The following is a 26,160-nucleotide window of genomic DNA, read 5'->3' on the forward strand; positions in this document are numbered from 1 at the left end:
ATTGCTGCCTACATTTCTCCATGACTAATTCACACAACCCCAGTGTTATCTGCTATGGTTGTATTCTTCATTCTTGGGAAAGAGTTACTTGCCACTGCAAAAAAACCCCAAATTATTATGATTTTGATCTGATCAATGCAGACCAGACAATATTGACATTATATCCTTCACCAAAGTGGAAACATGCACTTGTCCAAAGGCAAGGCTGCCTAAGGGCCATGACTCCAGCAGTCTGAAGCACTGAGCAGGGCAATGAAACGCTCACTGTTAAATAAGCTGCTGCATGTCATTACCAGCAATGCAACAAAAGCAAAATACATAGCAGCAACCCTTTGCTGTTGAAAACATTATCTACTGCATAATCAGGCAAGAGAGATACAAACCAAATCTTCTTTCAAATGTCAGGTCCCTTCATTTAAACATTTAAAAAAAATTGTCGCGTTTGTTAACCACAGTAAGAAGTGTCCAAAGTATTTGTATGTAACTGCTCACTAAAGACAACATAAGCAAATCTAGAATCTTAGGTTTTTATGTCCTTAAATACATAACTGCAGGAAAACTAAAATTTAGTTAGATTTATTTTATTTAAATTAAATTTAAACTAAATTAAAAAGAAACTTTCAAAGAAATCTAAAGAGCTCTCCAGATCTCTTTATGAAAAGAGCAGTTTCTGTCATAGAAGGATTTTAAACAGACCCAAATAGCCTCTAACCTCATTGCTTGCCAACTGAGGACTACTTGGGGCCCCAGTGTCCTAGATTCAGAGTTATCATCTCTAGAGGGAAAAGAAAAAAAAAAAAAGGAGGATCTGTGCTAAATTATCTTTTTTACAAGAAAAAATTATAACTGAAAAACTTATCTTCAGTGAAGGTCAATCTGTTATATCCATATAGGAAAGTTAACATTTTACACAAACATCTCAATAGAAATTTATACCTATAACAACACAGGATTAACAATGCATATAACTTAGCATTCTGTAGAATATGAACAATTTAAATATTAACTTCAATGCAGTTCAAAGGTGCTGCTTAACAATGAAGATGTACACCCCCAGTGGAAATTATAATTTATGTTAACATCTTAGCTATATTAGATGCAGTTATAACTACCTTGACTTAAACAAGTAAAGAAAACAACACAAAAATAATGCAATTCATCTTTCATTGGTAAATATATTTTAAAAAACAAAAATTCTCCCAACATTAATCTGGCAGAAATAAGAGATATTAGTTGATGCATAACATCTACTAACCTTTCTCTCCAACAAATGGCAAAGACCATGTGAAAACATCCATAAAATTTGGTAGCCAGTAAGGATGAGGAGAACAATTGAACTGACGAATATTCATGACATTGTTTTCATATTTTAATACAGCAGCTAAAATGAAATTCAAATATTTTGAAAAGAATGATTAAAACTTTTGAGTACCACAAATGTAAAGTCACAGGCTTGGCTTAGCTCTATTTATGCTTTAGACTAAATAATCCCAAAGGCATTCCATTCTCGTTCTTTCACAATATTTACAGACAGGTAAACCAATGGAGCACTTTGGATTTTTACTGTGTATGTTTCACTCTAAGGTACTGTTACATGTCAATACAGGTCTGTACTGTCCTATTTTAGGTCTACAATCAACAAAGATTTTTAAAAGTCTTGAAAAGGTATCATTTCAGTTACTTTAATAAAACTAATTCAGAACAGCAGTACATTCAGTATATGCAAATTCAGGTTTTATTCTTCATATGTGTCTTCCCATGCTATAAGACTGGAGTAAAACCAAAGACATCTTGAAGATGAGGGAAAAGAGAAAGCATAAAGAAAAAAGACAGAAAACCAGAAGCATTCTAAAGCTAAGCAAGCAGTTGACCACATTTTTCTATACTTACACTTGCATCAGACTGGGAATAGCTCAAGTGAAAAAGGGTTCTATGAATACAGTATCCATAGAGATAGTGAAAAAACTTAAAAAGCCAGTTGAAGATATTTTTACTTCCCCTTTACTTTGCAATCAGTGAAAGTAACAACAGCTCATCTTTTCCTGTGTACAGTTATGCACTCTACAGAAGTGGTATGGGCTGGGGGTGGTTCTTTATAGGTGGGTGGAAGAAAATGCAATGTATTTAATAGAAAAAAGGTGTTGGTTTCAAAGGAACACTATTGGAACATTTGGAGATCATTCATTCATCACATACTTGAAATGCCTTACTTTAATATCACACTTGAATTTCAGCAGGCTTTATTTTTAAATTCCATTGTTGAACTTTATTCTCATCAATGAATAATATTAATTCACAGCTAAGCTCTTCTCTGTAATTCTGACCTGCGAATCTTTCTCCACGCTATTAAACACGCTTCTCCTGTTCAACTCCATCTTAGCAGAGGATGGACAAAAATGGATTTCTTGTTCTATACTTCCATCTTAATATTTCCAATGGTGATCAGAATTTTGATCACTACTCGCTCTTCTTTTATTTCCCATATATGGCCATTATGGGAATTACAATCACAATTAAGATGCTCAGATGCCACAACCCACAATGCAAACCACCTTCCTTGCCCACTAAAGACAATGAGGGGAGTGAATACTCATAGCACAGGGAAACCTTGCCTGACTGGATAACACCAGCAGATTTAATCACAAGTACTAAACAGCAACAACTTTCACAAAGGAAACCTCTGACCACACTTATGCTTCAAGGTACTCCTCTTACAGGAGGTTGCCATTTTTGGCTCTTCTTTATAACTTTCATTAATAGATTTTTTTTTTGTCCTTTAGTTTCTTAATTGGCAAAAAGCAGTTGATATTAGATTATCTACTTAGACAATTTTATTTTATTATAACATACAATTACTAATAACAAGATCTTACCTTTATTATTGTAGACATCCAGGTAATTAGGTGCTGAAAAAATTGTTATTAAAGATGGGAACCCTGTAGTTTGACTTTTCCTGTACATTCTATAACTGTAAAACCAAACAAATTATATTACATCTTACAGCAAATAAGCAATTAATTTTTATTTTACATTGCAACCATTTCCTTGAAAGATACCAAGTACTCACCCTGCATCTTGTGCTTCATGTGCTCTAATGATTGACAACAAATTATTATTTTGCAAAAATTCACAAACTGCTGGATAGCTGTGAAATGAAAACAATTATGAGTAAAAGATATCCTCGTAAAACATTCAGGAAGAGTCAGTACTAAAACACCCAACTAGATCACAGCATACTCTCACCTATAAAAGTAGGAGCATCCTCTGACTGTGTTATGACTGAAATGCTCTGGTGAATTTTCATTTCCAAAATCTTCTGAAGGATCTGACCACAACAAGTCACACATTGGTCCAAAAGCTGGAGGCTCTTTGAATCTATCTAACTGTTTAGAAAAAAAAGGCAGAAGCACAAATACTCTTTAAATATTAAATTATTAAGTTTTACACACACATTTGTTAACCTACATATCCATCAATACCAAACATTTTTAGAATAAATCCCAACCATATCAAAGAGAAGTAGTTTCTGTATAGTTTTTCCTCTCCTCCTCATGAAATAAGGCACAGGCATGCCAAAAGAACCAAACCTGTTAAGAGCAATAAGATTTATTAGTTGTAAAAAGAAGGGAGATAACTTCCAGACTGATGGATATGTGTAATACGAGGTCAAGATACAGACAAGGAACAAAATGGTCCTTTTTCATGCACATGCCACATCTACCAATCTGGAGATACTACCAGGAATTAGAAAAGAGAAACAGTACAGAAAACAGGAATTATAAAAGAAAAGCATGAATAATTAGCACCAACTAGAAGAGACTAAATATGTATTACGAAAAGACCCTAAAAATCCAAACCAACAAAAGGAAAATATAAACCACCCTGAAACACCCATCTCCATAATGGATCATTTAACAATGTAATGAAGATGCAACTGGCCCAGCTGGCTAAGGCTTTTTCATACAAGCTTTATTTTTCAGCTCTATCCCTGATGTAATGGGCCATAGAATTTTGGCAGATTTTCTCTTGGTTTCTCTCTTGCTGCTTCCTTATTGATTTTCACTTGAAACACCTATTTTAGCAGCCTGCAAATTTCCTAGTAACCACGGTGAAAAGGGGCAGAAGTTAAGGAGCAAAGTGCAAATTTGTTAACGTAAAAGGAAAATGCCCTGCTTAATTAAGTGATAGGCAATCAATCTCTGATGTCCCAGAAATGAAAGTTGGTATCCCAGGTTCAATGTAAAGTTTATTTGGTCTTTATGTAGCTGGAGTTTGTTCACAAGATGATTTTATCCAAGAAATGTAGGAACGGTTCTTTGATGGACAGTGCATTTATCTCACTCCACTTCCCATACCAAAGAAGATGACTTTGATGGTACTAGAGAACACTTAACTCTTCAGCACAGGCTCGAAGGGAGGTTTGCTGAGCACCTGGTGAATTTGATTCTAACGGTCCATAGGAATCCATTCAAATATGGAACCAGCAGTAGTGCCAAGCTCTCTCATGCCCTGGAAAATCAGAGCTCCCGAGGCTGCCACCTGTAACATAAGTGGAGAGGTCCAGATCTTTACAAATTCCTGCCAGATAATGGTAAGGCAGGTATTAACTGAAGTTGTTGTTGGAATTTATTCAATATTAAAATCCTGTGGTTTAACATTTCCCACACTGGATGATAAACCTGGTATGGAGTATTTCTTCCAGATTGAAGAAGTCAGTCCATCAACTTCTGCAAGTACCTGAATTTCTGTAGATTAAACCATCAAGTTTCTAAACCTCCAGCAATAAATATGGGTCCAGAAGCTAACAGAGGCATTCACACAAGGAAGTTTCAACTGTTTGCTGATTGATGTTTCCTGCAATACAGAAGGCTGAAAGTCTAGAAAATACTTCTAAGAATTTTTCTTTAGTCTTCAGGGATTTTCCTTACGACTTTGGCCAAATCAATGGGCATATTATAAATAAAAAGTTCTGGCTGCCTGCAATTAACACACCTCTTTCCCAAAACAATTTCTCATAGCATTGAAACAATAATGCAGCTATTTCCTGAAGTAAGGTGAGTTTGTAAAAAATAAATATACTTACACACACTTATGCATATAGTACATATACTTACTTACATAGACACCAAATCACTTTCTTCTTCACTAGAAAATCTACTAACTGGCACAGTTCTCAGGATAGCTCAAAATTTAAGGAAATGTCACTTCAAGCTACTCAACCCAGACTACATGTATCAAATCAGAATAATCAATTTAAGGGCTTCTCTACTATTGGCACAGCAAGTAAGTTAACGGACACGAGTAAATTCAAAACACCTGTTACTGATTTCACTATTTCTGAATGTGCTTTGGCTATAGCAAAACAGAATCTCAGTACAAACTGGCATAACATTTTTCTAAATATGATTAAGGTAAATGAGAAAGACAATTTTCCAGAATAAGAATCAATACACCTGGTGTTGAAACTGAACTAGGTAGTGTATTTTCTATATATTTAGAAAAAGATTTAAATTTTCTATATATTTAGTAAAATATATTTAATTTTATATAGAAAAATAATTTTCTATATATTTAGTGAAAGATTTAAATCTGTATTATTTTCAAGGTACTATGCAGTCAGGACAACTAACGTGACACACATTATACCTCCACATGGATGTTTCAATTCAGAAGCACCAAAACCTGAGAGGCAGATTAAGGCACAGCAAATTAAAACAACTTGGCTTTTGAGGCAAAAGACCTTCACAGAAGTTTCACACACAGACACCAGTTTTAATTAATCTGTCCTAATTTTCTTGAGAACTATCACCTAATAAAGCCTACAGAACAATGTGAAGGCCAGTGAAAAGTGGAAGCCATCTTACATATTACTGAACCAAAGGAAATTTCAGCAGGGCACAGAAAAGAAGCAAGGTATTACAGACAGATTCCCATTTGTGCTGCCATATATTTCCAGGCAATTTGATCAAATCTTAGTGTCACCAAAAGCTAAACAAAAGAGTGAGCATCTGCTGTAAATGAGGGAAAAAAAATTTGTCTCTCTTTTTTAGACTCCCCATAATCTTACCTGGATACTTCCTTCTTTCTAAAATGCTAGGTTTGAAAATGACAATTCCTGGCATTTTGGTTCAGTAGAAGTCTTGGCAGTGTAAATGAAATCAACTAAACATCATCTCTAAGTTGATGGACATGTGTCTGAAAGAGACACTCTTTACCAAGACAACCAGAACATTCACGGAATTGATATTCAGAAAATAAAAATCAGATTACCACAAGTCTGACAAACTTCCATTTTGGCAGAAACACGAAGCACCTAGCATAACCCTTTCTGGTTAGGATTCATTGTCATGCCTAGTATGAAAGCAGTCCTCTTCTGGAAGTAAGTTTATGACAGCAAAAATAATAGTTTAAATTGTGTAGTTTATTCACCTTCCTACATATCAATACTGATTAAAGACTTCATCCAGAAGAAACTGCACCTGGCATAGAATTTTTTAGTTCTTAGGTGATTCCTGCACTATTTATAGAGCTGTGATTTCCCTTTTATGCCAGATAATTATGTCCTTGCAGCTAAGACCTCTCCTTAGTAAGAACTTCTGCTAATAAACCCGAAGGCCTGAAATATTATACAATTGTCTTGATTGCTTACAGAAGTAACTTCACACACCACACTTGTACCCCCAAGTATAGGATTTTTTCCTAGATATAGTGAGCATTTCACATCACCCATTTAATTTAAATACATTTAAAATATCAGTGCATGCCAAGCTCTAATGCAGCTACTGAAGCCACTGCCAATCCATGACTAGCACCTTTTTTAGGTTACCAGATGATTCTTTAAAAACCAAGAAGGCCCAAGGAACAGTTCTAACACTGCCTTACATTTATAAATGTGTTTTTCACCAGAACAAAATACAATGCAGATTTTCATATAGGCATATAAACATTTCAGCCTAATTTAGCCTAGAACATTACAGAAGCACATCTGAAAGTACAGGCCAAGACAAGAGAACTACCTTTTAGCTAAATTTACTTGATACTGTGAAACCTGATCAGCTACAAGACTCAGACCAGCAGAAAAATGAATCACAATCCTGTTATGACAGTGGCTTTCCAAAATGTTTTTCCAGAATATGTTTTCTATATTACTTTCCAGAAAGCCTTGACCATGCTTCTTTCCATCTGTACAGAGAGAAGTGCTAAGGCTTTGTGAGAATGGCACTGTTTAGTCTCTTTGCTTTCTTACTTCCCTTTCTCTGCACAATGCATTTGGATTTCTGTACACGTCAGTATTTGCTCTGACAATGCAATGTGCCTTAGTACATTTTCCCACTTACACCACTGATTGAGTAAATACACTTCCTCTCTGTTTCTGCCATTTTCTTCTCCTCTCACATCACTCTGCTTGGTAGTGTAACATCTGTAAGCGAAATAAACTGACATTTGAGGCTCTGAAATGGTCCAATGATTACAAAAAATCCCTAATGAATAAATACAGTGAATTCAAAAATGAGATTCAACTCGATGGCCTATAAATTTGAGAAAAGGGAGAGGTAAAAAAGAAAAACAAAGCACAAATAAAGGAGAAAATGCTAAGAAAATGAGAAATGTAATAATTGAAGATAAAAAGACAAAATAGGCTGCAATATATACTTTTATATACTATAAAAGCAATTTAGGAGCATGCTTTTACTTTCTCTCTGACATTTAGATCTTTTTACAAACAGGTTCCCATGTACCTTCTTCCATATGTGGATAAACCACGTTTTTTCTTCCATCCTTACCTATAATCCCAAGGCTTTCTTAGAACCACCTACACATATTTTAAGCTGAAATCATCTGCATGTTAGCTGTTCCTAATCATAACAGGAATGGTTGTGAGTTCCAAGTGCAGCAGTCAAGATGTCAGCTAAGTTAACTTAAAGAAGCTTAAAATGAGTATGCAAAAATGAAGGCAATGGAAAAATTCATTTTGATTGAAAATTCCCATCTGATACAATCTCCACCTGACAAGCTATCCATGCAAGTAGAAACCACATTATTAGAAACAGATACCTCATGTTATCACAATCTTCTGCCCTTTAAATTGCACACCACGATTCAGTGCTTCCATTGTGTAACATTTAAAAAATCTTTTAAATTCTTCTTATTAATATACTCAGCACATTCACCACAGTGAGAAGTACTCCTCAACTGTTACTCAAATGCCTACCAAATTTGCCATTTTAAATAGCAATCTGAATTTCTATTAAATACTGCAATATCTCACTTTGTCAAAACTAAAATCCACATATTGGAGACAGTAAAAAAATTTTCAAAGAAATATCAGAATAACTGAAACATGATGGTAGACATAGGAAACAATTTTAAGACTACAATTAATTTCAACAAGTTTTCTCCTGGAAGCCATGAGAACACCAGCTCTTATCTAGAAAGAAATACAATGTATTGTTTGGAATGGATATGAAACTTCACATGTACTACCTGTCTCAAAAAACTATGTGAGGATTTTGAGGTTTCTTCTTTGTGTGTGTTTTGTAACAGTCCCAGCTGTCCCAATGAAGTCTACTAATGGAAAATGCACTAGATAATCCATGAGATTTTAATTATGATACTGCTTAGCCTACATTTCAGCCCTGATTTACACTTCAACAAGAGACAAGAACAGAAAATATACTGACAACTTCATAAAGATGACTTTGTATAGCATCATATAAATATCTCTATTTTCACTTATTTTCAAATACACAAAATACTCACTCTCCTAATGTCATCTAGTGTATTAATTTCTGGTGAAAGTCCACCATGAACACAAAGAAACTGTTGATTTAAGAGAGCAGCAAGAGGGAGACAATCAAAAGCTTCCATACAAGCATCATAGACTCTTTCAGAGTACTTTATTTTACCTGCAGGAAAGAAAATAGAAATCATTAAAAATCCATAGTATATGGATGAAGTACTCTAGTGGATCATGGTTATAAGAATATATATCAAAGTGAATCCTTAAAAAAGGCGAAACAATGAATATTTTGGGGTTTAAATGAGCATTTCCAAACACCTAAACAGCAAGCATGTTTCTAAGACATATTTTCTTCCAGAATTATAAACTGTTTTCACTTCTTCTGTTATCTCAAGTGTGAAGAAACTATTGTTGTTTTTAAAATCAATTTAAATTTTTTTTTAAAAAAATCACTGAATTTTCTAATATTTTTATACAATTAGCATACTTCAGTATAAAATGCTACTAAGAAATTTGTGAATTCTCATTCACAGTGAAAAGCTAAGAACTGATTATAGATTATATAATTTTTACCTACATCAAAGAGGGTTTCACCAGTCCAAATGATCCATTTATGACAGGATCAATACTTATACAAGCCTTCAAATGGAGAGGCAGCTTGTACCACCAAAGAGTTATCTTACTAGTATAGCTGAAATCCATCCTCCAAATGGAAAAATTATCCCACAGTGGGGACTTTTTGTTAACTTCACATCACTTCTCAGCAAGTTACTCTGCACTCCTGACTACAGCAAAATTATCTTCCTCTCAAGGACTTGAAAATCAGAATTGTTACATCAAACTTTATTCCATAATGTATATTTACAGCTAGCTCTCTTCTTGCACTCCAAGGCCACACTGAACTGCAAGCAATTCTACAGAAGTCAGTGGTGCCTCCTGATGTTTGCAAGGCTTTAATTAAACCAATCTTTCAAGCACAATGACAGACTATAGATCAGCAGGTTGCAAGTAGCTAATTTTACATTCTTAGGCAGTACTTACATTCTTGCTTAAAGGTAAAATACTCTGTTAGGTGTCTGCATTCATGGTTGCCTCTCAAAAGAAACAATGTGCTTGGGTAAAGAATTTTCAGGACCCATAAGTACAGCACGCACTGTTGAGAAAACAGGATAACCAGTAAAATACACTAGTTTATATGAACTTTAAAAATTATTACTGAGAAATACTGAATAAGGGTGTTAACACTTTCAAAAAGCAGGTACTGCTTAATGTGCCATTTTAAAATAGCACTACTTCCCTGAATCCAGTTCTGGACATGAGTTATGCAAATTGCTTATTACTTTTCCTAATAACAGTCACACAGAATACTGGAAAAAAAATTATATTTGCTGGATATTCAATACTAAAATAAACTCAGCAGAATTAAACTGTAGAATATTTTCATCTAGACAAATACTGTATGTGTTTCTGCCTAAAATCTGGTATAATATATGATTCTAAACACTGGCATAAGAAGAAAAGCAGACATTTATTAACAGAGACTGGGGAAAAAACCCCTGACAAAATAATTTCCCTTAAGGTTAGATACCTCATTTGGACATCATTTTTAAACTACAAATGGACAGAGAAAATCATTCTCTCCCCAAACACTGGGGAAGCTGCTTTCTCAGTGTACAAGCAGCAAAGTCAAAGAACTATAGTAATTTTCTATCTGTCATTATTACTGCAACAAGAGCAGCAAAGCCTCAAAAAGAGTCTGTTACCACCCAGCAATACTGAATGCCCAAAACGTATTTCACAAATTTCAGATCTAATTCTTTTATTTTTGACTGAGCACAGAAATCTCAAAACCCCACAAGTTTTGGACTTCACTGAAGTCACCTACAAACTCTTATTATCATTGCTCTTAACAAATTCCAGTCCCCTGAAGCTACTATTACTCAAAGTTATTTTGCACAGAATAGCAGAATACATGAAAAGGGAAGAAAGAAAACAAATGGACACTTTAAAAAAACACAGCAAACATTGAGAAACACATCAAAGACTTTTATTGTGAAGTTTAGTTAAACTAATAACTGAATTTTTATCTTCTTAGTAAAAAATGTAAAACTAATCTTTGTTCAGAAATTTTTTTAAGGGTAGTGGTTGAAAAGCTTTCATACCAAACTTTCATATATTAACATATAGAGTTGATATGTAAATGCCTTTTTCAAGGACAATTACATTATTTGTAATTATCAAAAACAAGCAAAGATCAAATTAATAAATAGGGAATATCAACTGAAATTTTTCCTTAAAGATGACTTTGAGGCAATTGCTCTTGCTGCATCTCCTGCTGGTCTGCCATCTCCAACAGCCCCAAAACGCACCGTGCCTGCCTTTCACAGCACAGCCCCACACATTATCAGAACAGCAACATTTTAATACAGAAACAAAAGGACTACACTGGGACTTGCAAGACACTGTTTCAAAGGGCTAGCTATTCCATTAGATTCAGTATCTAGGAAAAGATCCCAAGCTGAGGCACTTCCCAGGCTGGTTACAGAAGAACACTTAATTTAAAAACCATGCTCTGAAACTAATCAATGTGAATATGTGAATCTTTAAAATGCAGCACAATTAAGAAACATGCTGAAAATAAAAAAAATTATTTGAATTCAAGGTAACTGAAAAATTAATGGCAGAAACACAGGTCATCCTTAGGGAATATCTGTATTTGCTCTAAGAATTTTTGTAAAAAAAATATTAATAATTATTAAAAACCATTTGATTGTCTAAATAAAATTAGTTTCTTTTATAAAAATAAACAGATAATAATATTATAAATAATTGAAAGACCTTGCAGTCATGACTCACCTGTTGTCCACAACATACAAACATATTACCAGACAAAGCAGCAGTACATATAATAATGTAACAGAATTCAACTTTTAGAAAACCAGCTAAAGAAAGAGGAGAAAAAATGAGTAAGTGGCGATTTCAACAGGACAGTCCAAACGACTGGTCAACATCCTCCTGTCAAAGGCCTTTAGCACAGGAGAAGGCACAGCAAGGAAGAATGCATTCAAATGTTAAAGCAGACCTAAAACTGCATTTGAAAACCTATGTGAAAGTGTGCTTATAAAAAAATCAGGACAGAACAGATTAATATATTCAGTTACCTCTATACTAAAATAACCTCTGTCTACATAGTCACCGAGGAAGAGGTATCTTGTGTTAGCAGGTGATCCTCCCACTTCAAACAGCTTCATTAGATCAAAGAACTGGCCATGAATATCACCACACACTGCAAGCAAAAATTTTGTTCGAATTAATTTAAAAAAATCTAAAGGAAAAGTTACCAATTATAGTTAACATCCACAAAGTACTTCTAATTAAGAAGAAAGACAGGTATAAAGAAGGAATAACAGAAATTTTTGAAGGTTCCCCCTTTGCTTTTCATTAAGATGCTGTCTTCACTACCTGTGACAATACTGATGATACAGCTCTGAGTCCAGGAGACTGGGGCATATTCTTCCAACACATTTAATGCACTGAGACTGAGGTCTTGAAAGCTGTCAGCACCTCTTTAATGTCCCCCCCAGCTCCTTAAGTAGCTTTGTAAATTCTCCTTGGCATGTGTATTTGAAAATGCCTGCTGCTTCACAACAATTTGCTGAGTTCACGTGAACTTGAACAAAACCAGGGAGTGTACTTTTGTTTCTGAGTCAGACTAACATACTTTTTATTAAAATCATATCTTCTCCTTGCTGAGTTACTTTTCTCCTTCAAATAACCATGTTCATTATTTCAACAGTGGATTTTTCCTGTGTTTTTAGAATATGAGAAGGGACAAGGCCAGTGGTCAGCAACCAATGGCAGATGTGCCAAAGATAGCAGCAGATGGGAAGTCTTTAGGGAGCATACAGCAAAACAGGTCATCTCACAACCTTAAAAAAGTAATTAAAAATGCATGAAAGAGACAACTGCTCCTATCTCCTCTTTCCCACAGGAGTTCCCAGGTCAATGGAAGTCAGGAGCTGCCTTCTCACTTCTGCATAAGGTGTCAATGGTAACAACAGGAATTTGAGAGATTATGCCTTTCCTTGATGCACAAAGTCACTGATCAACTGACAAATAGCATGTCCTGACTTTTTAGAGTTTATCAGTAAAATCTTTGGGGAAAAAAGTTGTCCTAATTTTGGAAAGAAATACTGGATATGGCACACCACTATATAAAGGTTGTTATTCGCTTAGAGCAGACCATTTGTCATCACAATCTATAAAATATGAGACTAAATAGAATGTGCACTCTTTTATGTCTCTTTTCTTAAGATTTCTACTCAAACACTGAAAAAACTTCCCTCCTTTTTAAATTGCCAATAGACCAATTACCTGTATATACAGAAATATAAGAATGCTAAACAAACTTTAATTCTGAGTTTATCTGGAACTGCAAAGGACTCCGAGCTCAGTCAGCCACTTAGTAGTTTCCACCATTTCAATCATTCATTTTTTTCAAAATGTCAGCAACAATATGTAAAGTTTTAATTTACCCAATACTAACAAATAACAAGCTGATGCCCTAAAAGAAGCTCGCAGACACTAATTTAATTTATGTAAGTCCATTCAGAAGAAAACATGTTCAGATTAAAGAAAATGTGATTTGAACATAAAAAGCAAATCTACTTTCATTATCATGAATAACAGACATGCAACATAGCTACTTTCTATGAGTCTAGACTGTTTATAAATAGAAGTATTAAACTACACCAACTCCACCTTTCACCAGGTCAAACAGAAACAGAACTGTTCCAACTATGAAAATACTGAAGAAAACCCTAAAAGTCAGTTTTGTATCCTAGTGGCTCTGGCCCTTGTGTCAAAGATGCTAAAACAATCTCTATCAGTACCACTGCTCTCACAAGAACATGGTTTTCCATGCAGTCACCAGTCTCACTTACAGAGCAAGATAAAGGTGTATTTTTCACTAAGAGTCCCAGTTCACAGTATCTGTTTCAAACCATAATCATGAGCGTATTTAGATTTCAGAATTATCCTGAGTTCAGGTAGATGCCTTTATTCCTACTTATAATATTGAAGGAAATAGAAATTCATATTTCAACAGCATTTAACTACTTCCTTCTTTTTTCCCAATTTTAATGACAATCCTACTCGTTTTTTGATAGGTTTAATGCCTTCATTTGTTAAGCAAATGCAGTTGTGAGGGATAATTCAGCAGGACTAACAGAGAAATTTTTGTTCAGCAATTTGAAGACAAATTCTACTACTGAAAATATCTGGCTTTTTCAAATTTAATTATGAATGAAATTACCTAGAAATATTACCTGTAATTGGAGCTTCAACTTCTATCATAGTTTTTTCCCTCCGTAATATTGCAGCACCCTCATTGATGATTCTAAGTGCAATTTCTTCATCCACTCGACCTTCCTTTATCAAATGGTTCTTCAAAATGTCAACCCTTGGTCTTCCATCTGTGTCAAACACTTCTTCAGATGTCAAGCGATGCGTTGGTGGGAAAGGGACAGCTAAAATTTAAAAAGAAGAAACAGTAGTCATGACACTCAATTTGAAAAATTGAGTCCATCTAGGAATGGGGATCCATCATGGAATAGCTGCTAGCCCAAGTAGCAAACTTGTCTTTTCACCAAGGAATTTTACACCATCATTAAAATCTGGAAAGAATAGTGCTGTGTTTGTATTTAAAAAAATAAACATCTCTACTATGCAAGGTTGTAGAAATTATAAAACAGAGTTAGAAGGCATAGTAATATGTACAATATCTGGAAGGGTCAAAACTGACTTTGCAAAGGGAAATAATCTCTCTCCATTATACCACCATTCCCTGAAGGACTCATGAACTACTGGTGACGCAGGATTATCCATTTAATAGCTACTCAGACTTTCAACATCAAAAATTATCCCATCATCAAAGCCTCAGGAGAAAAAAACCCAGCAAAAAACCTCAAACAAACAAAAAGAACCACTAAAACAAATGCAAAGCTAGCAAGAAAAGGATCCAACACTGTTCAAAAGACTACAAATAAAAGGAGTCAGTAAGCAGTGGGTGGGCACCACAGCAGGCTCAGCAACTGCCCAGACAGCACATCTGGCAATCTGCAGCAGTTCAGTTACTGCACAAGTGAAATATGGATGTGAGCCATGGAAAAAGACAACACTTCAATGCCACTAAGCAATGTCATGGCACTCGGCATGTTACAGGAAATAAAGCTCATCTGCCCCTGTCCTCTCCTCAAGCATTCTGCTGCTGAGAGAATTAACTACAACAGAAGCAAAACCATTCTGTTTCTCACCATTTAAATACTCTGTGTTAAAAGAGAAAAATAGGAGGAATACATCTACTCAGAGATAAGAACTAGTGGCATGAATACACTTGTAGATAGAGTATTTATATTTATTTTCGTACTCTCTGAAGTTAAGCACTACATTCAAAAAATCAATGCTTAGATACTGAAACACTCCCTGATTTCATTTAAATCCATTTCTAGATTACTACTAACACATTGCTACCCTTCTGCTTTATGGAGGAGTAAAAATAAAACACCTGAAGCCCAAATCATATACATAAATTTTTCTGGAAGATAAACTACAGATATGTCTACTGTTCCTCTTACTAAAGTTTCTATGTAGCAAAAATCAGCATAATGTGTCCCTACATATTGTAGAACAAATTCACCACTTTTCTGTGGACATAAAGGATTCGATTAATGAAAGAAAAATTTTATGCCTTTCCTTCAGCCTCCCCTATCAGCAATTCAAGTTTCACTCAGAAATGCTAAAATTCCATGTAGTCCAAATGTTAACAAACTTAACTTATTTAAGATATCCAAAGACAATCACTCCTATTCCACATACAATTATTTAAAACCACAAATCTGGTTCTGAGAGGAGAAATTAATTATTCTGACAAAATAAATTTATCTAATTTTTAGAAGCACTTAATTATGACCAGGCAAGCATCAGATCTAATATTAACTGCTTTTCTGAACTTACTTTCTAACTTTCAGATTCTCTTAATGTTATTTTTTACATTATTTGGAAGTTTTTATCAATCTGTACATGAATCAGTTTTAGGCTCTTTCTTGCCCCACTTTTTTTAATACATTATTTGTGGGCCCAAATTTGTGGGCCTTCAGCAATTCAAAGTTGAGCTTATCTTTTCAGGAGAGACCAGACAACTCAAAAAGAAGATTTCTCCTGCTTTAATTCCTTCAAAAGCATTAGAGATCTCACACACCTTGCCACAACCAAAGTCAGTGACCTCCAAGACACAGTTTTTTAAAAGCTGTGCTCCATTAATCCTAGTTTTATTCAGATCTACCAAGGTGAAGATGACTGTTTTGTTCTTTTTGGAAGCTTTCTTTGGTAGATGCAGGGTCTGTTGAGGGGACCACCCGTTCTTCATTCTCCTAAATGCAAATCATTGCTAACTTACTACAACCACCAGCGGCTGCAGAATTCACTAAGACCTCTTCCTTATGGCACTTCAGATACTTCAGGGGTTTTAAGTTCATGGTAAATGAAATTTTCTTCTCTTAATAAAGTTCTTGTATCTACAAACAAAATAAAGCTCTGACTTTGTCTATTGAATTATATTCTCTAGGAGGCTTTACTCCAGTGTCAAGATCTGTCTCAAATTATTTCAATTAATATACTTATGAAGACTGAGATTTAAAACTCTGTATCCGGGGGTTTGTTATCCATAATGCCCACAAGCCACAACTGTGGTATGAGAAGTAATTAAGGATCTCTGAAGTTATATTTGCCTCATGAAAAAATGAAGTCTTAAAACTAGTTCCTCAGAGTTTAACAAAATCCTTTTCACATAATACATGTATTTTCCCATTGCTCAAGAAGGATTTCTTAAAAATAATTTTCAGAGAGGCAGAATAAAATATGGCTAAAGATTTTAGTCATGATCTGCATCACCCAGTAAATAAAAAGTAACACATTTTAGAAAAACTGTTTCCATTTTATACTTTGAGTTTTGTTCCAGCAAAAGTTAACACTGTATTAGAGTGCATACCTTTGAAAAATATTACAACTGCTTTTAATAGGTTAAGGATGGGGATTTTTGAAGCATGTAGACAATTTCTGCAAACTAATGGGTTTAATTAAAGCTTTGATGAAGTAGTCATAGAATGTTATAGCCTAAGGAAAAAGAATTGCAGCATGATGTGTTCCAAGACACAAATATAATCCACGTTTCAAAGTCTGTGCCCAACCTGCGCTCTCGGGACTGAAACAGAACGGTAATTAAGAGGAGTTACCCTAAGGAAATTACATGGTGTTGGGCATTAAAGGATTCTCTTCTTCCACTCCCAGCCAAGCTAAACAATAGAAAAGTATCTAAAGATGAATATCTAATACACACTGCAATATCTTATCAGTGAAAGCATAGATGTTAATAACAAATGCAACACATAATGATTTACAAGCACAGACCAGACTTTCTAAAACAAACCATTGCTTACTAGTCACAATTAATCAATTTCACTTTAAAAATACATACAAATGATACAATTTTAATATACTGATCAGACAATGTAAAAAATAGAGCTGAGGAAAAAAACATGTTGTTAATGAAAATATTTTGATGGCTTTTTATTGCTAATTGAATAGGCATAAACAAAGAGGGAAAAAATCACCTTTCCTTTGTACTGCAGTATCAATAAGAGATATAGAAAGCAAAACCTCAAAACTTAATTCTACATTGACTTTCTACAAGCCTCTGGGCACATGGATACCTTACAATAAAGCATGCTGTGGAGATTCAAAGATTAGCAGCAATCTGAAGGATCAATTCCCATGACACAGTAAGAAGTTCAAAGCAGAAAAACAACATTAGTGTTGCACTTTACCCAATATAATAATCCCTGCTGAGAGGTGCAATATGGCAACTCACACAAACACCACCTCCAGACCCAAAGCAGATCTCACATTGCCTAGTAACTAAGTACAACAGTAGCTGCTAATAAAATTTTACATGTAGATACTGTAAATTTAAAGCACACTGATACCTATGCCCATTGTAATAACCTCAGGTAAATCTGGCTTGTATCAAGAGACACCCTGTTGGAACAGGCTCGTGAAACAAGATGAGATCAAAGCCCCTAGACTAATGTAAGAAAAAGCATCAGGGATCAACCACAGAAGGTACTCTACTTTCACAAGCAAAATTGTTTCTGTTCTTATGACCGTAAAACTTTAAAAAATTCTTTTTCCCTCACAGTGAAAGAAAAGTAGCCATTCTTCCTCTATCATCAGAAGCCCATGGCATGTTTCATGAATTTAATTTTGGCTGTTAAAACCTGCTCAATATCCCAGACTGCATTTTCTGTTTCAAGAATGTTTTTGATTTTATCGATGAAGTGTCTCACCTCACATTACTAAGGTTACTAAACACAGACACTCTGCTTGCAAAGAATTTGTTGCTTTGGTGATAGGTATACATGAAACAGTCTATATAATGTCTGTCTCCACCAAGTGTATCATGTAGCATACAAGCATGGTGCTCTGTGAAAAGAAAGGCCAGCATTCTTCATTTTCTCAGCAGGTTTATTACCATGATATTGCCAATGGTCTGTGGTTTTCTGTCACTTAGCCACCTTTTGTGGTCTTTTGGTTTCATAAATGCATTGCTGTCTGTGTATTGTCACTCAGAAGAATCACAAAGCCTAACACCTATTTACATCTTTCAATTTGTCCCTGGAGTTTTCACACCTCTGCCAGTATCTCCACAGAAGGAAAAGATGCAGCATCCATAATTGCTATGAGGACAGAATATATCCAAATATTCTTCTGCACTGGCAGAACAGATTTGAAAAGAAATAGCATAAAGGCATCACAGATGGTCTGTGGAGCAGCAACTTTGGAAATACTAGATAAGCACAAATACACAGGCACATCTATTGGAATCAGAAAGCTACAATCAAAAGCTGACAAAACCCACAAGTTACCCTATTCGCCTCAAGCAAGAAAGCATAAATACAGCAAAGTCCATTTATTGCAGATTACCAAAACTATCCCAAAGTTTCTTTGAATGCAAGGTTCCTGCTATGCCAACCAGCATCTTAAAAGCAAGAAAATGGCCCTGTAAACCTTGAAACCCTACAACAGCACTAAAGGTACTATTTATTTCATTCTCACTTATCATGTACTTGTAGTCTCAAAAGTTTCATCAAATTTTAAATCTCAAATGAAACTGTTGATATATCTTGTTTGCCATGGTACATTCATTCATCTTTTATACTGTGTAGTTTTTCAACTAACTTGGTTGACGTTTTTACAAGTTCCTCACAGGAAAAACACAAGTATTTCTTTGAAAAGTATTTAAAGATACTCCTGCCCTTAAAATGGCCACACTATGTAATATATATATTAAAGATTACATAGTGCTTAAATGCAATGATGGATGCATAGAGCTTTCCGTCTCCATACTCTGTTTTTGAAACAAGGTGCTTCATGGATTTTCTCTAAAGTTTCTTCCAGACCACCATGTTTATGACCACTGCTAGAACTGTTTTCCACTATTTTGTCCAAATTCTGAAGAGACATTTTCACAGCTTTTGCCTCCACTGCACCTTCTTACTACTAATTCCACAATCTGAATTACATGTTACATGAAAAGGTATTTCACATCTTCTATTGTTTGGTACTGCATTTCTCCTTTTCACAGGGTGACAAGAATTACAGTAGCTTCCTATTCAACTTTTCCATTAAATATCATTCATAAGATAAGAAATATCTAACTCTATACTCTATTCAACCACTCCTTTTCCAAGTCAGAGACTTGTCAACTTTGTCACTCCACCTTGCCCAAATGCCACTCTCTGCCTCTGAACATATCTTTAGATAAAAGAAAACCAGAAAGATGGAACAAAATTACATGTTGTTGTTCAAGAGGCACGTACAGCACAACATACATGTAATGGCATGATGGCGAAATCTCTTTTTTCTAAATTGGCCATCTAATTCTCCCTGAATTCTTATCAGACTGTCTAAAAAAAGAACTTGACTGCCACTGCATTAATATTTTCATAATGTCATCCATATAGATCCTAATATTTATTTCCCAAGTTCACTGCCTCCTATGTTTAAAAAATAATTATTCTGTCCTTTGTAGAGTCTGCTCTTTCTCTGAACAGCATCTCCTACAAGTTCTTTACCCAGCACTCAGCCTACAAGAGCTTACTGAAGCATCTCTGCAAGTCAGCTGTCCTGGGTAGGTGTTACTATTTGCCATTCACTCTGTTTTCTAAAGAACCTGTCAACACATTTAAAGAGCACACATGACAGATGTCAACCTCCCTCCACCATGGGAGTTTATCACCTATTAACATCCTTTCTCTCCTAACTGACTTTGATCCAGAAGAGGATATTTCCTCTTCTGCTTACTTTAAAGACTTCAGTGAAGAAACATGATTAATAGTTTTGCCTGGATCAACAAGCTCACTGGCTTCTTCAAAATATTCTAACAATTTCTCTTGAATTTCATCTATGAAACCTGTACCAATTCCTCTTTAACACTGTATTTCCTGGGTACATAGCTAGACCACTTTTTCTTACAAGTGCTATGAATATGTTTAAATTATTGATTTACAGGTGTCCAGTTAATTCCCGATTTTTTTTTAAATGCAGCCATGCTCCATCTCCCAAACTCAGAAGACGAGTTACACCACAGGCTATGGAAAATAAACAGTTTTGCACCCAAAACTCCCAAGGAATTCCTTTAGAGCCACCAGACAAACATCTCCTGATCTTGAGATACTTTTTGGGAACATTTTTTTCGTTGATGAATCTTGAAACCACTTACATTTCAATGTGAGAATTCTTTGATCCATTCAGCAATAAGAACTGACTCATGTGTGAAAGAGTCCTTAGTTCCTTACAAAATAAACACACATGTGAGCAGCTGCCAGATTTTTGTGCTCTGGCCTTACCTTCCCAGCCCCCAACTGCCAATTTGCCCTACTGAAATTGAAAAAGGCTTCCATTTTTGGGTGAGGTTTTTTTGGTTTTGCTGTTGTGATTTCAAGATTCATTCCCTCTAAACATCCCCTGAAACTAAAAAAAAGACCAGTCAAACACTTACTTGCCAGAATTCAGTTCCATTCCATTGTCTCTCCCCCAAAACAAAATTGTGATTTTTTTTTTTTTTTTAATATGACCCTTCAATACTCTCTTCATGCTGCTGCTTCTCTGGATCATCCTAGAATCTGGCCAGCAGCATAAGTGCCTTACAAAATTTTTAAAACAGGCTTCATGCTGCCGGTTGACTTTTTACCTTTTTTTAAAACCAGACTCTGAATTATAAATTTAAATACTGCAATGATTTCTTTTTCTCCTCACATAGGCGCAATTGTTCAAAAGTAGCTATTAGAGCCTTTATTTCAGAGCCTGCTCACTCAAGGATTTGAGTTACATTTCTTTGGGTTTCTCTAAAGAGTTGTTTCAATAAGCTTTCATTTAATATCCAAAATGACAGTCTGCCAATCAGACTGTACCATGACTTCTATCCAAAACAAAGGAATCTTTCCATTTCCAGAAGAACAGACAGAATCTCCAAATTTAGCATTAGGTCAGCATGACAAGGTCCCGTGGATTGTGTCCCAAGGCCTAGCACACCCACAGGGCCCAGTAATGCTGGGAGGATGGGAACTCCCAAGCCCAGCTCTGGGCTCTAACCACCCACAAGAGCCAGGGAAAGGCTGAAAAGAGCACCATGCTTGTATGCTACATGATACACTTGGTGGAGACAGACATTATATAGACTGTTTCATGTATACCTATCACCAAAGCAACAAATTCTTTGCAAGCAGAGTGTCTGTGTTTAGTAACCTCTCAAAAAACAGCAATCAAGGCTCACCCCTGCCATGCTCAGGGCCACTGCATCAGCGTGAGCTTCCAAACTCTCCTTCATCCCTAGCAGGGAGAAGTACCTTACTGCAAGGCAGTGAAACAGCTGTTTCAGGAGCAAAGATACATTGACAAATTTCAAGTTTGAAAGTCACATGGCTAAAAGGTGAGGTGAGCTGACTGCAGTCAGTCAATTCTCATCTAAAAAAAGGCAAACCCAAAGAATCAGATATAGCATTTAAGTATCAAGAACAGTTCATTGCAAAAAGATTTTGACAGAACATAATAGAGGGAACTGATTTGTTTCACAAGACAGTAAAACACTAAGTATCCTTCAAAGATGGACAGGGTGCCTTAGAAAACAGTGAATCAGAACAGGTACATTTTCTCATGCTCTTTGGGAAAAAAAAATATATATAGCAGTAACAAAAGCCTCATCACAAGACACCTTTTGGGAACCAAATGCCAAAAGCTGACTTCAGACAGTTTTTCAGTTCCACAGCTAACCATTAACTTACAGGAAACTCGGTAAGTACAAATTACTTAGGCAATTTAACTAAGCCATGTAAGAGAAAATTTGAGCTTTTTATACACTTCAAAAGCAATCAATGACCTTTGATGAGAAAATTCATACTTGGAAAGATATGCTAGACAACACAGCTAGACTGCATATTTAAAGCTATTTTTATGTTTATTTTGTATATATCTATCTGATATGACATAATAAATCTGTCAGCCTTTCAGATACTTCTCTACATATCTGTGCTTCCCATCAACTGCTAAATATACAAGTCAAAATATGAAGGGGGACACATCCTAATCATTATCCTACCTTATTAGAAAAAACTAGTTACTGATGATACAGTAATTCAGTCATTGCCTCTTGGGTGAGCATCTCTTGCCCACTTTTGCTAACATATATTATAAATGGCAAAGAATTCAATTTCGCACAGCCTCTGAAATTTAATTGATTCTGTTCTTTATCCCCCTCTTCCACTGATACAAAGGAAGAAATTAAAACTTAAATAAAATCAAGATAATGCAAATAACAGCAAGCTTTAGGTCCTGAATTCAAATTTTCTCCCCAAAAGACACAGCATATAGAAAGCATGAAAGCAGAAATATGGACCAATATAGAGATACACCAGATAATATTACTACATTTTCTCTGTGGCTTTTCTTAAGAATCTGAGACATTATAAAAGACTTATTCATTGTATAATAGGAGAGAGTATGGTGAATGTTTCTCGGTATGCAAGAGGCAATGCATCTGTTTGTGAAGAGGGATGTGACACAGTTGTCACATCTTAGCACGGTTTCAACAAATTGCACAGATACTCCCACTTAGGACTGACATAACCTGCAATCTTGCACTTCTGGGGTCACTGTCTAAAAAAAGTATTTCCAACTGCACTGCACCTAATGGGGGAGGAGAAACCAAAGCACCCTGTCCTTTGTATCAATAACACAGAGAGCTTGGCACAACTGGCCAGGCCTTCTCCAGCAGCCAGTGATTCAGCATGACGGGGTGGAGAGGACAGGTCAACAGAAGGAGCAGAAAAATGCTGCTATAGGAACTGCTTCCAATCCTGTCAGATGAAGCCATCAAAGACTGATTACCCATACAATACAATATTACCTACACAAATTATCTATACACATTACCTATACAATAGTTCTGCATCCTAACACCCAGGTTCAAAGAAATACTGCAAACTCAGGCAATAATTCTGCTTAGAATGAAGCAAGGCTTAAAGAATTTAAACAATCAGATGCACAGGTCACATTGTGACAAGCTGACTTATTAAGTGATTGGAAATCAGCAGGTTTTCCACTGTGTTCTAAAGCACCTGATCACTTACTATTGATTTTCTCCCATTGTTTGAAGAACTTAACTTCTTACCACAAATTGCAGTAAAGGTACAAAATTCAGCAGGTCTAAACACCACACACTGAAGTAGCACTAAGGAGTACAGGTTTCCAATAGACTGGTTTTAACATTTTCTACTTTTACCCTTGCAATTTGTTTAAACAAATCAACAGGTTAAGCAATTCAAATGAGTAACAACTTATTGCTAATAAAGCTTTCCAGTTTTCTAGAAAACATGCCAATGTTCAAAACCTCCAATGGGATTCCAAGGCTTTAATTAACACCTGCTGAGAACAAATGCATCCTTTTCATTTCTCAAGGCCCCCTGTAACATAACAAGTTAAACAACTAGATGTGCACCCCTTCCACCTCAGTCAGACCCTGTGTTCCTAGGAATGTCAATCTTAAAAGCAGACTCTTGTGTACACCTGAGATTTCCAACCAGGCCTGCCATAACAATTGTCCACACTGACACCACCAAATACAGTGCAACACGAAAACTGGGATCAAAATAAAATGGTGCACAACCTGAGTAAATACAACCTAGGAATTCTTTGAAGCACTACCTATGCTCTACCCTTAACTATCAATTTAGGTCTATCACGCATATTTCAGGATGCTTTGGCTGCAAAGGATTATTCTCCTCACAAAAACTAAAATGACACACTTCTCAGGGTTCAGATAAAATAACTATTTTATACCATTTTGGTCGCTAGACCATCCTAGTTCTAGATGGATGTATCTACCATAAAATGCTTTACTTTTTCTCCTAAGAAGTATAACGTTTGACCTTTCGTGGCTCCCCACGAGATTACCAAAGAAGGCCACAAAGAAATAGATCAAGGTGAATTTTCTCCATCAGAACTGGAACCTGAGAACAGCAGCCAATCGAACGGGCGGCAGCACCTTCCCATTCGCTCTTCCCCGGCGCTGACAGCGGCTGCAATTACAGAGCTCTCTCCTGGCAGGCAACGGAAAAGCCCCGCAGAGCCGGGCCCCGGGAGGGCCGGGGCGCCCGGTCAGCCCCGCACGCCCCTCGGGCAGCGCATCCGGGCGGGACGCGCCAGGCCCGCAGGCCGCGGCCACCGCTTCCCCCGCAGCCCCGCCGCCCTCACAGGCCGCCCGCGCCCAGCTCAGTCCCCCCGATGCAGCAGCGCCCACCCCGGATACTCCCACGCCCGTGCGGGCATCCCACGCCTCCGCAAGGTGCCGAGCTGCCCTCCCGTCCCCACCTGCGGCCAGGGCAGCCCGGCCCGCACATGGAGGGCAACGCTGCCCACGGCCAGGCCGCCTCTCCGCGCCCAGGCGGGCCCCGGCGCTCGGGCGGGGGTCACGGCCCCGCCGCGCCGCGCAGCCATGTTCCCTCTGAGGGACAGCGGGACGCTCACCCTTGACGGCGCGTTCGCTGGTGGCGTGGGGCGTCAGCAGCAGCACCTTGCTCCCTTCCTTGGCGGACATCGCTGAGCGCTGCCGGGCTCCGGCGGCGGCTGCTGGGCGCGGCAGCGCCTTCGTCCGCCCCTCCGCCGGCGGCTGGTGGGGCGCGGCGGGGCGGGCGGGGGCGGCTACAGGCGCCGGGCGGCGGCGGCCCGGCGGAACATGGCGGCGGGCGCGGCTCGCGGCTCCTGGCGCAGCGCGGGGACGGTCCGCCCCGGGCCCGGCATGCACCGCGCCGCCGCCCGCCGGGTACCGCGGGAGCGCGCGGAGCTCCCGGCCCCGACCGGGACCACGGCGAGACTCCCGCCCGACCCGGGGCGGCGGCGCGGGGCGGGGCGGGGAATGCGGCCCGACACCTCCCGGCGCGCTCCGGACAGCAGGCGGAGGCGGGCGAGGCGGCCGGAACGCCCCCGCCCCAGGACGGGCGGGCGCCAGGCCGGGGCCGAGGGGGAGGCGCGGCGGATGGCCCGGCCCCCAGCGAAGCCGCGCGGGCGAGGGCCGGCGGCCACCTTGGAGAGCTCCGTAGGGCCGCCCCGAGGGCCGCACAGCCCGGGGAGCGGGCTTGGGGGGTGGCGAGGCCCTCGCTTCCCACCGGGAACCAGCGCAGAGCGAGGGGCCGCGGCCGTGCCCTCAGGGGGGCCAGCACGACACAAAGTGACCCAGAGCCAAACCTGGCAGGAAAGGAAGGAGGAAAGAGAAGTTCCCTCGCAGTGAGAGTTTGGGCACAGCTTGGGGCAAACTCCCCGTGACAGATCATTCAGCCAGATTGTCTGCCTTCTCCCTGGAGCTGAGCAAGAGTGGACCAAAGAGCATGGAGGGCCCAGGGTACGGCGGCAGGAGCTGCGCCCCTCATCCCCCAAAGCTGCGCAGGCTGACACGGGGGCAGTGTTATCGCGGCCTTTACATTCTATACAAACCAACAAAGTTCACATGCATTATTTATACCGAGCTGTGCAATCTATTCCACACAAGAAAGCAGGAAGTTAAGAAAGAAAAGCCATTCAGAAGTTCTGGTTTCCAGCAACGTCTTGGTTCTTGCCACATTCAGGTCCAAGGGAAAAGGGTGACACCTGAGATGAAGATCTCCCACGAAAAGCTTTTTGGCTTAAACAAAAAAACATTGAAATTGACACGTTACACAAGTGCTTGAGTTAACCTTGCTTTTCTATTTTACAGCCAAGACAGTACAAGCAAGAAACTTTGAATGAAACACATAAAAACACTCAGGGAAGCAAAT

The 26,160-nt window shown here is 37.8% G+C and overlaps 1 protein-coding gene across 5 annotated transcripts in view; it reads right to left on the bottom strand.

Moving 5' to 3' along the window:
- Positions 1–25,318, bottom strand: part of PPP3CB (protein phosphatase 3 catalytic subunit beta) — a 46,375-nt gene extending 21,057 nt beyond the window's left edge. For 4 of the 5 annotated variants that reach the window (XR_010440816.1, XM_064716898.1, XM_064716895.1 and 1 more), the window contains exons 1-9: positions 24,878–25,089; positions 14,068–14,268; positions 11,902–12,026; positions 9,782–9,893; positions 8,761–8,906; positions 3,244–3,383; positions 3,068–3,145; positions 2,874–2,968; positions 1,256–1,381 (exon numbers count right to left, since the gene is read on the bottom strand). Coding sequence is in view for 4 of the 5 variants with exons in the window: in XM_064716898.1 (XP_064572968.1) it covers positions 1,256–1,381; positions 2,874–2,968; positions 3,068–3,145; positions 3,244–3,383; positions 8,761–8,906; positions 9,782–9,893; positions 11,902–12,026; positions 14,068–14,268; positions 24,878–24,947 (1,093 nt within the window). In the remaining variant the exon portion in view is untranslated. Of the gene's footprint in view, positions 1–1,255; positions 1,382–2,873; positions 2,969–3,067; positions 3,146–3,243; positions 3,384–8,760; positions 8,907–9,781; positions 9,894–11,901; positions 12,027–14,067; positions 14,269–24,877 lie in introns of all 5 variants that reach the window. The other variant, XM_064716899.1, reaches the window with a different exon arrangement.
- Between the last annotated feature and the right edge of the window lie 842 nt (positions 25,319–26,160).

The sequence above is a fragment of the Zonotrichia leucophrys genome, chromosome 6 (genome assembly GCF_028769735.1).
Source record: "Zonotrichia leucophrys gambelii isolate GWCS_2022_RI chromosome 6, RI_Zleu_2.0, whole genome shotgun sequence".
Classification (NCBI taxonomy): Eukaryota; Metazoa; Chordata; class Aves; order Passeriformes; family Passerellidae; genus Zonotrichia; species Zonotrichia leucophrys.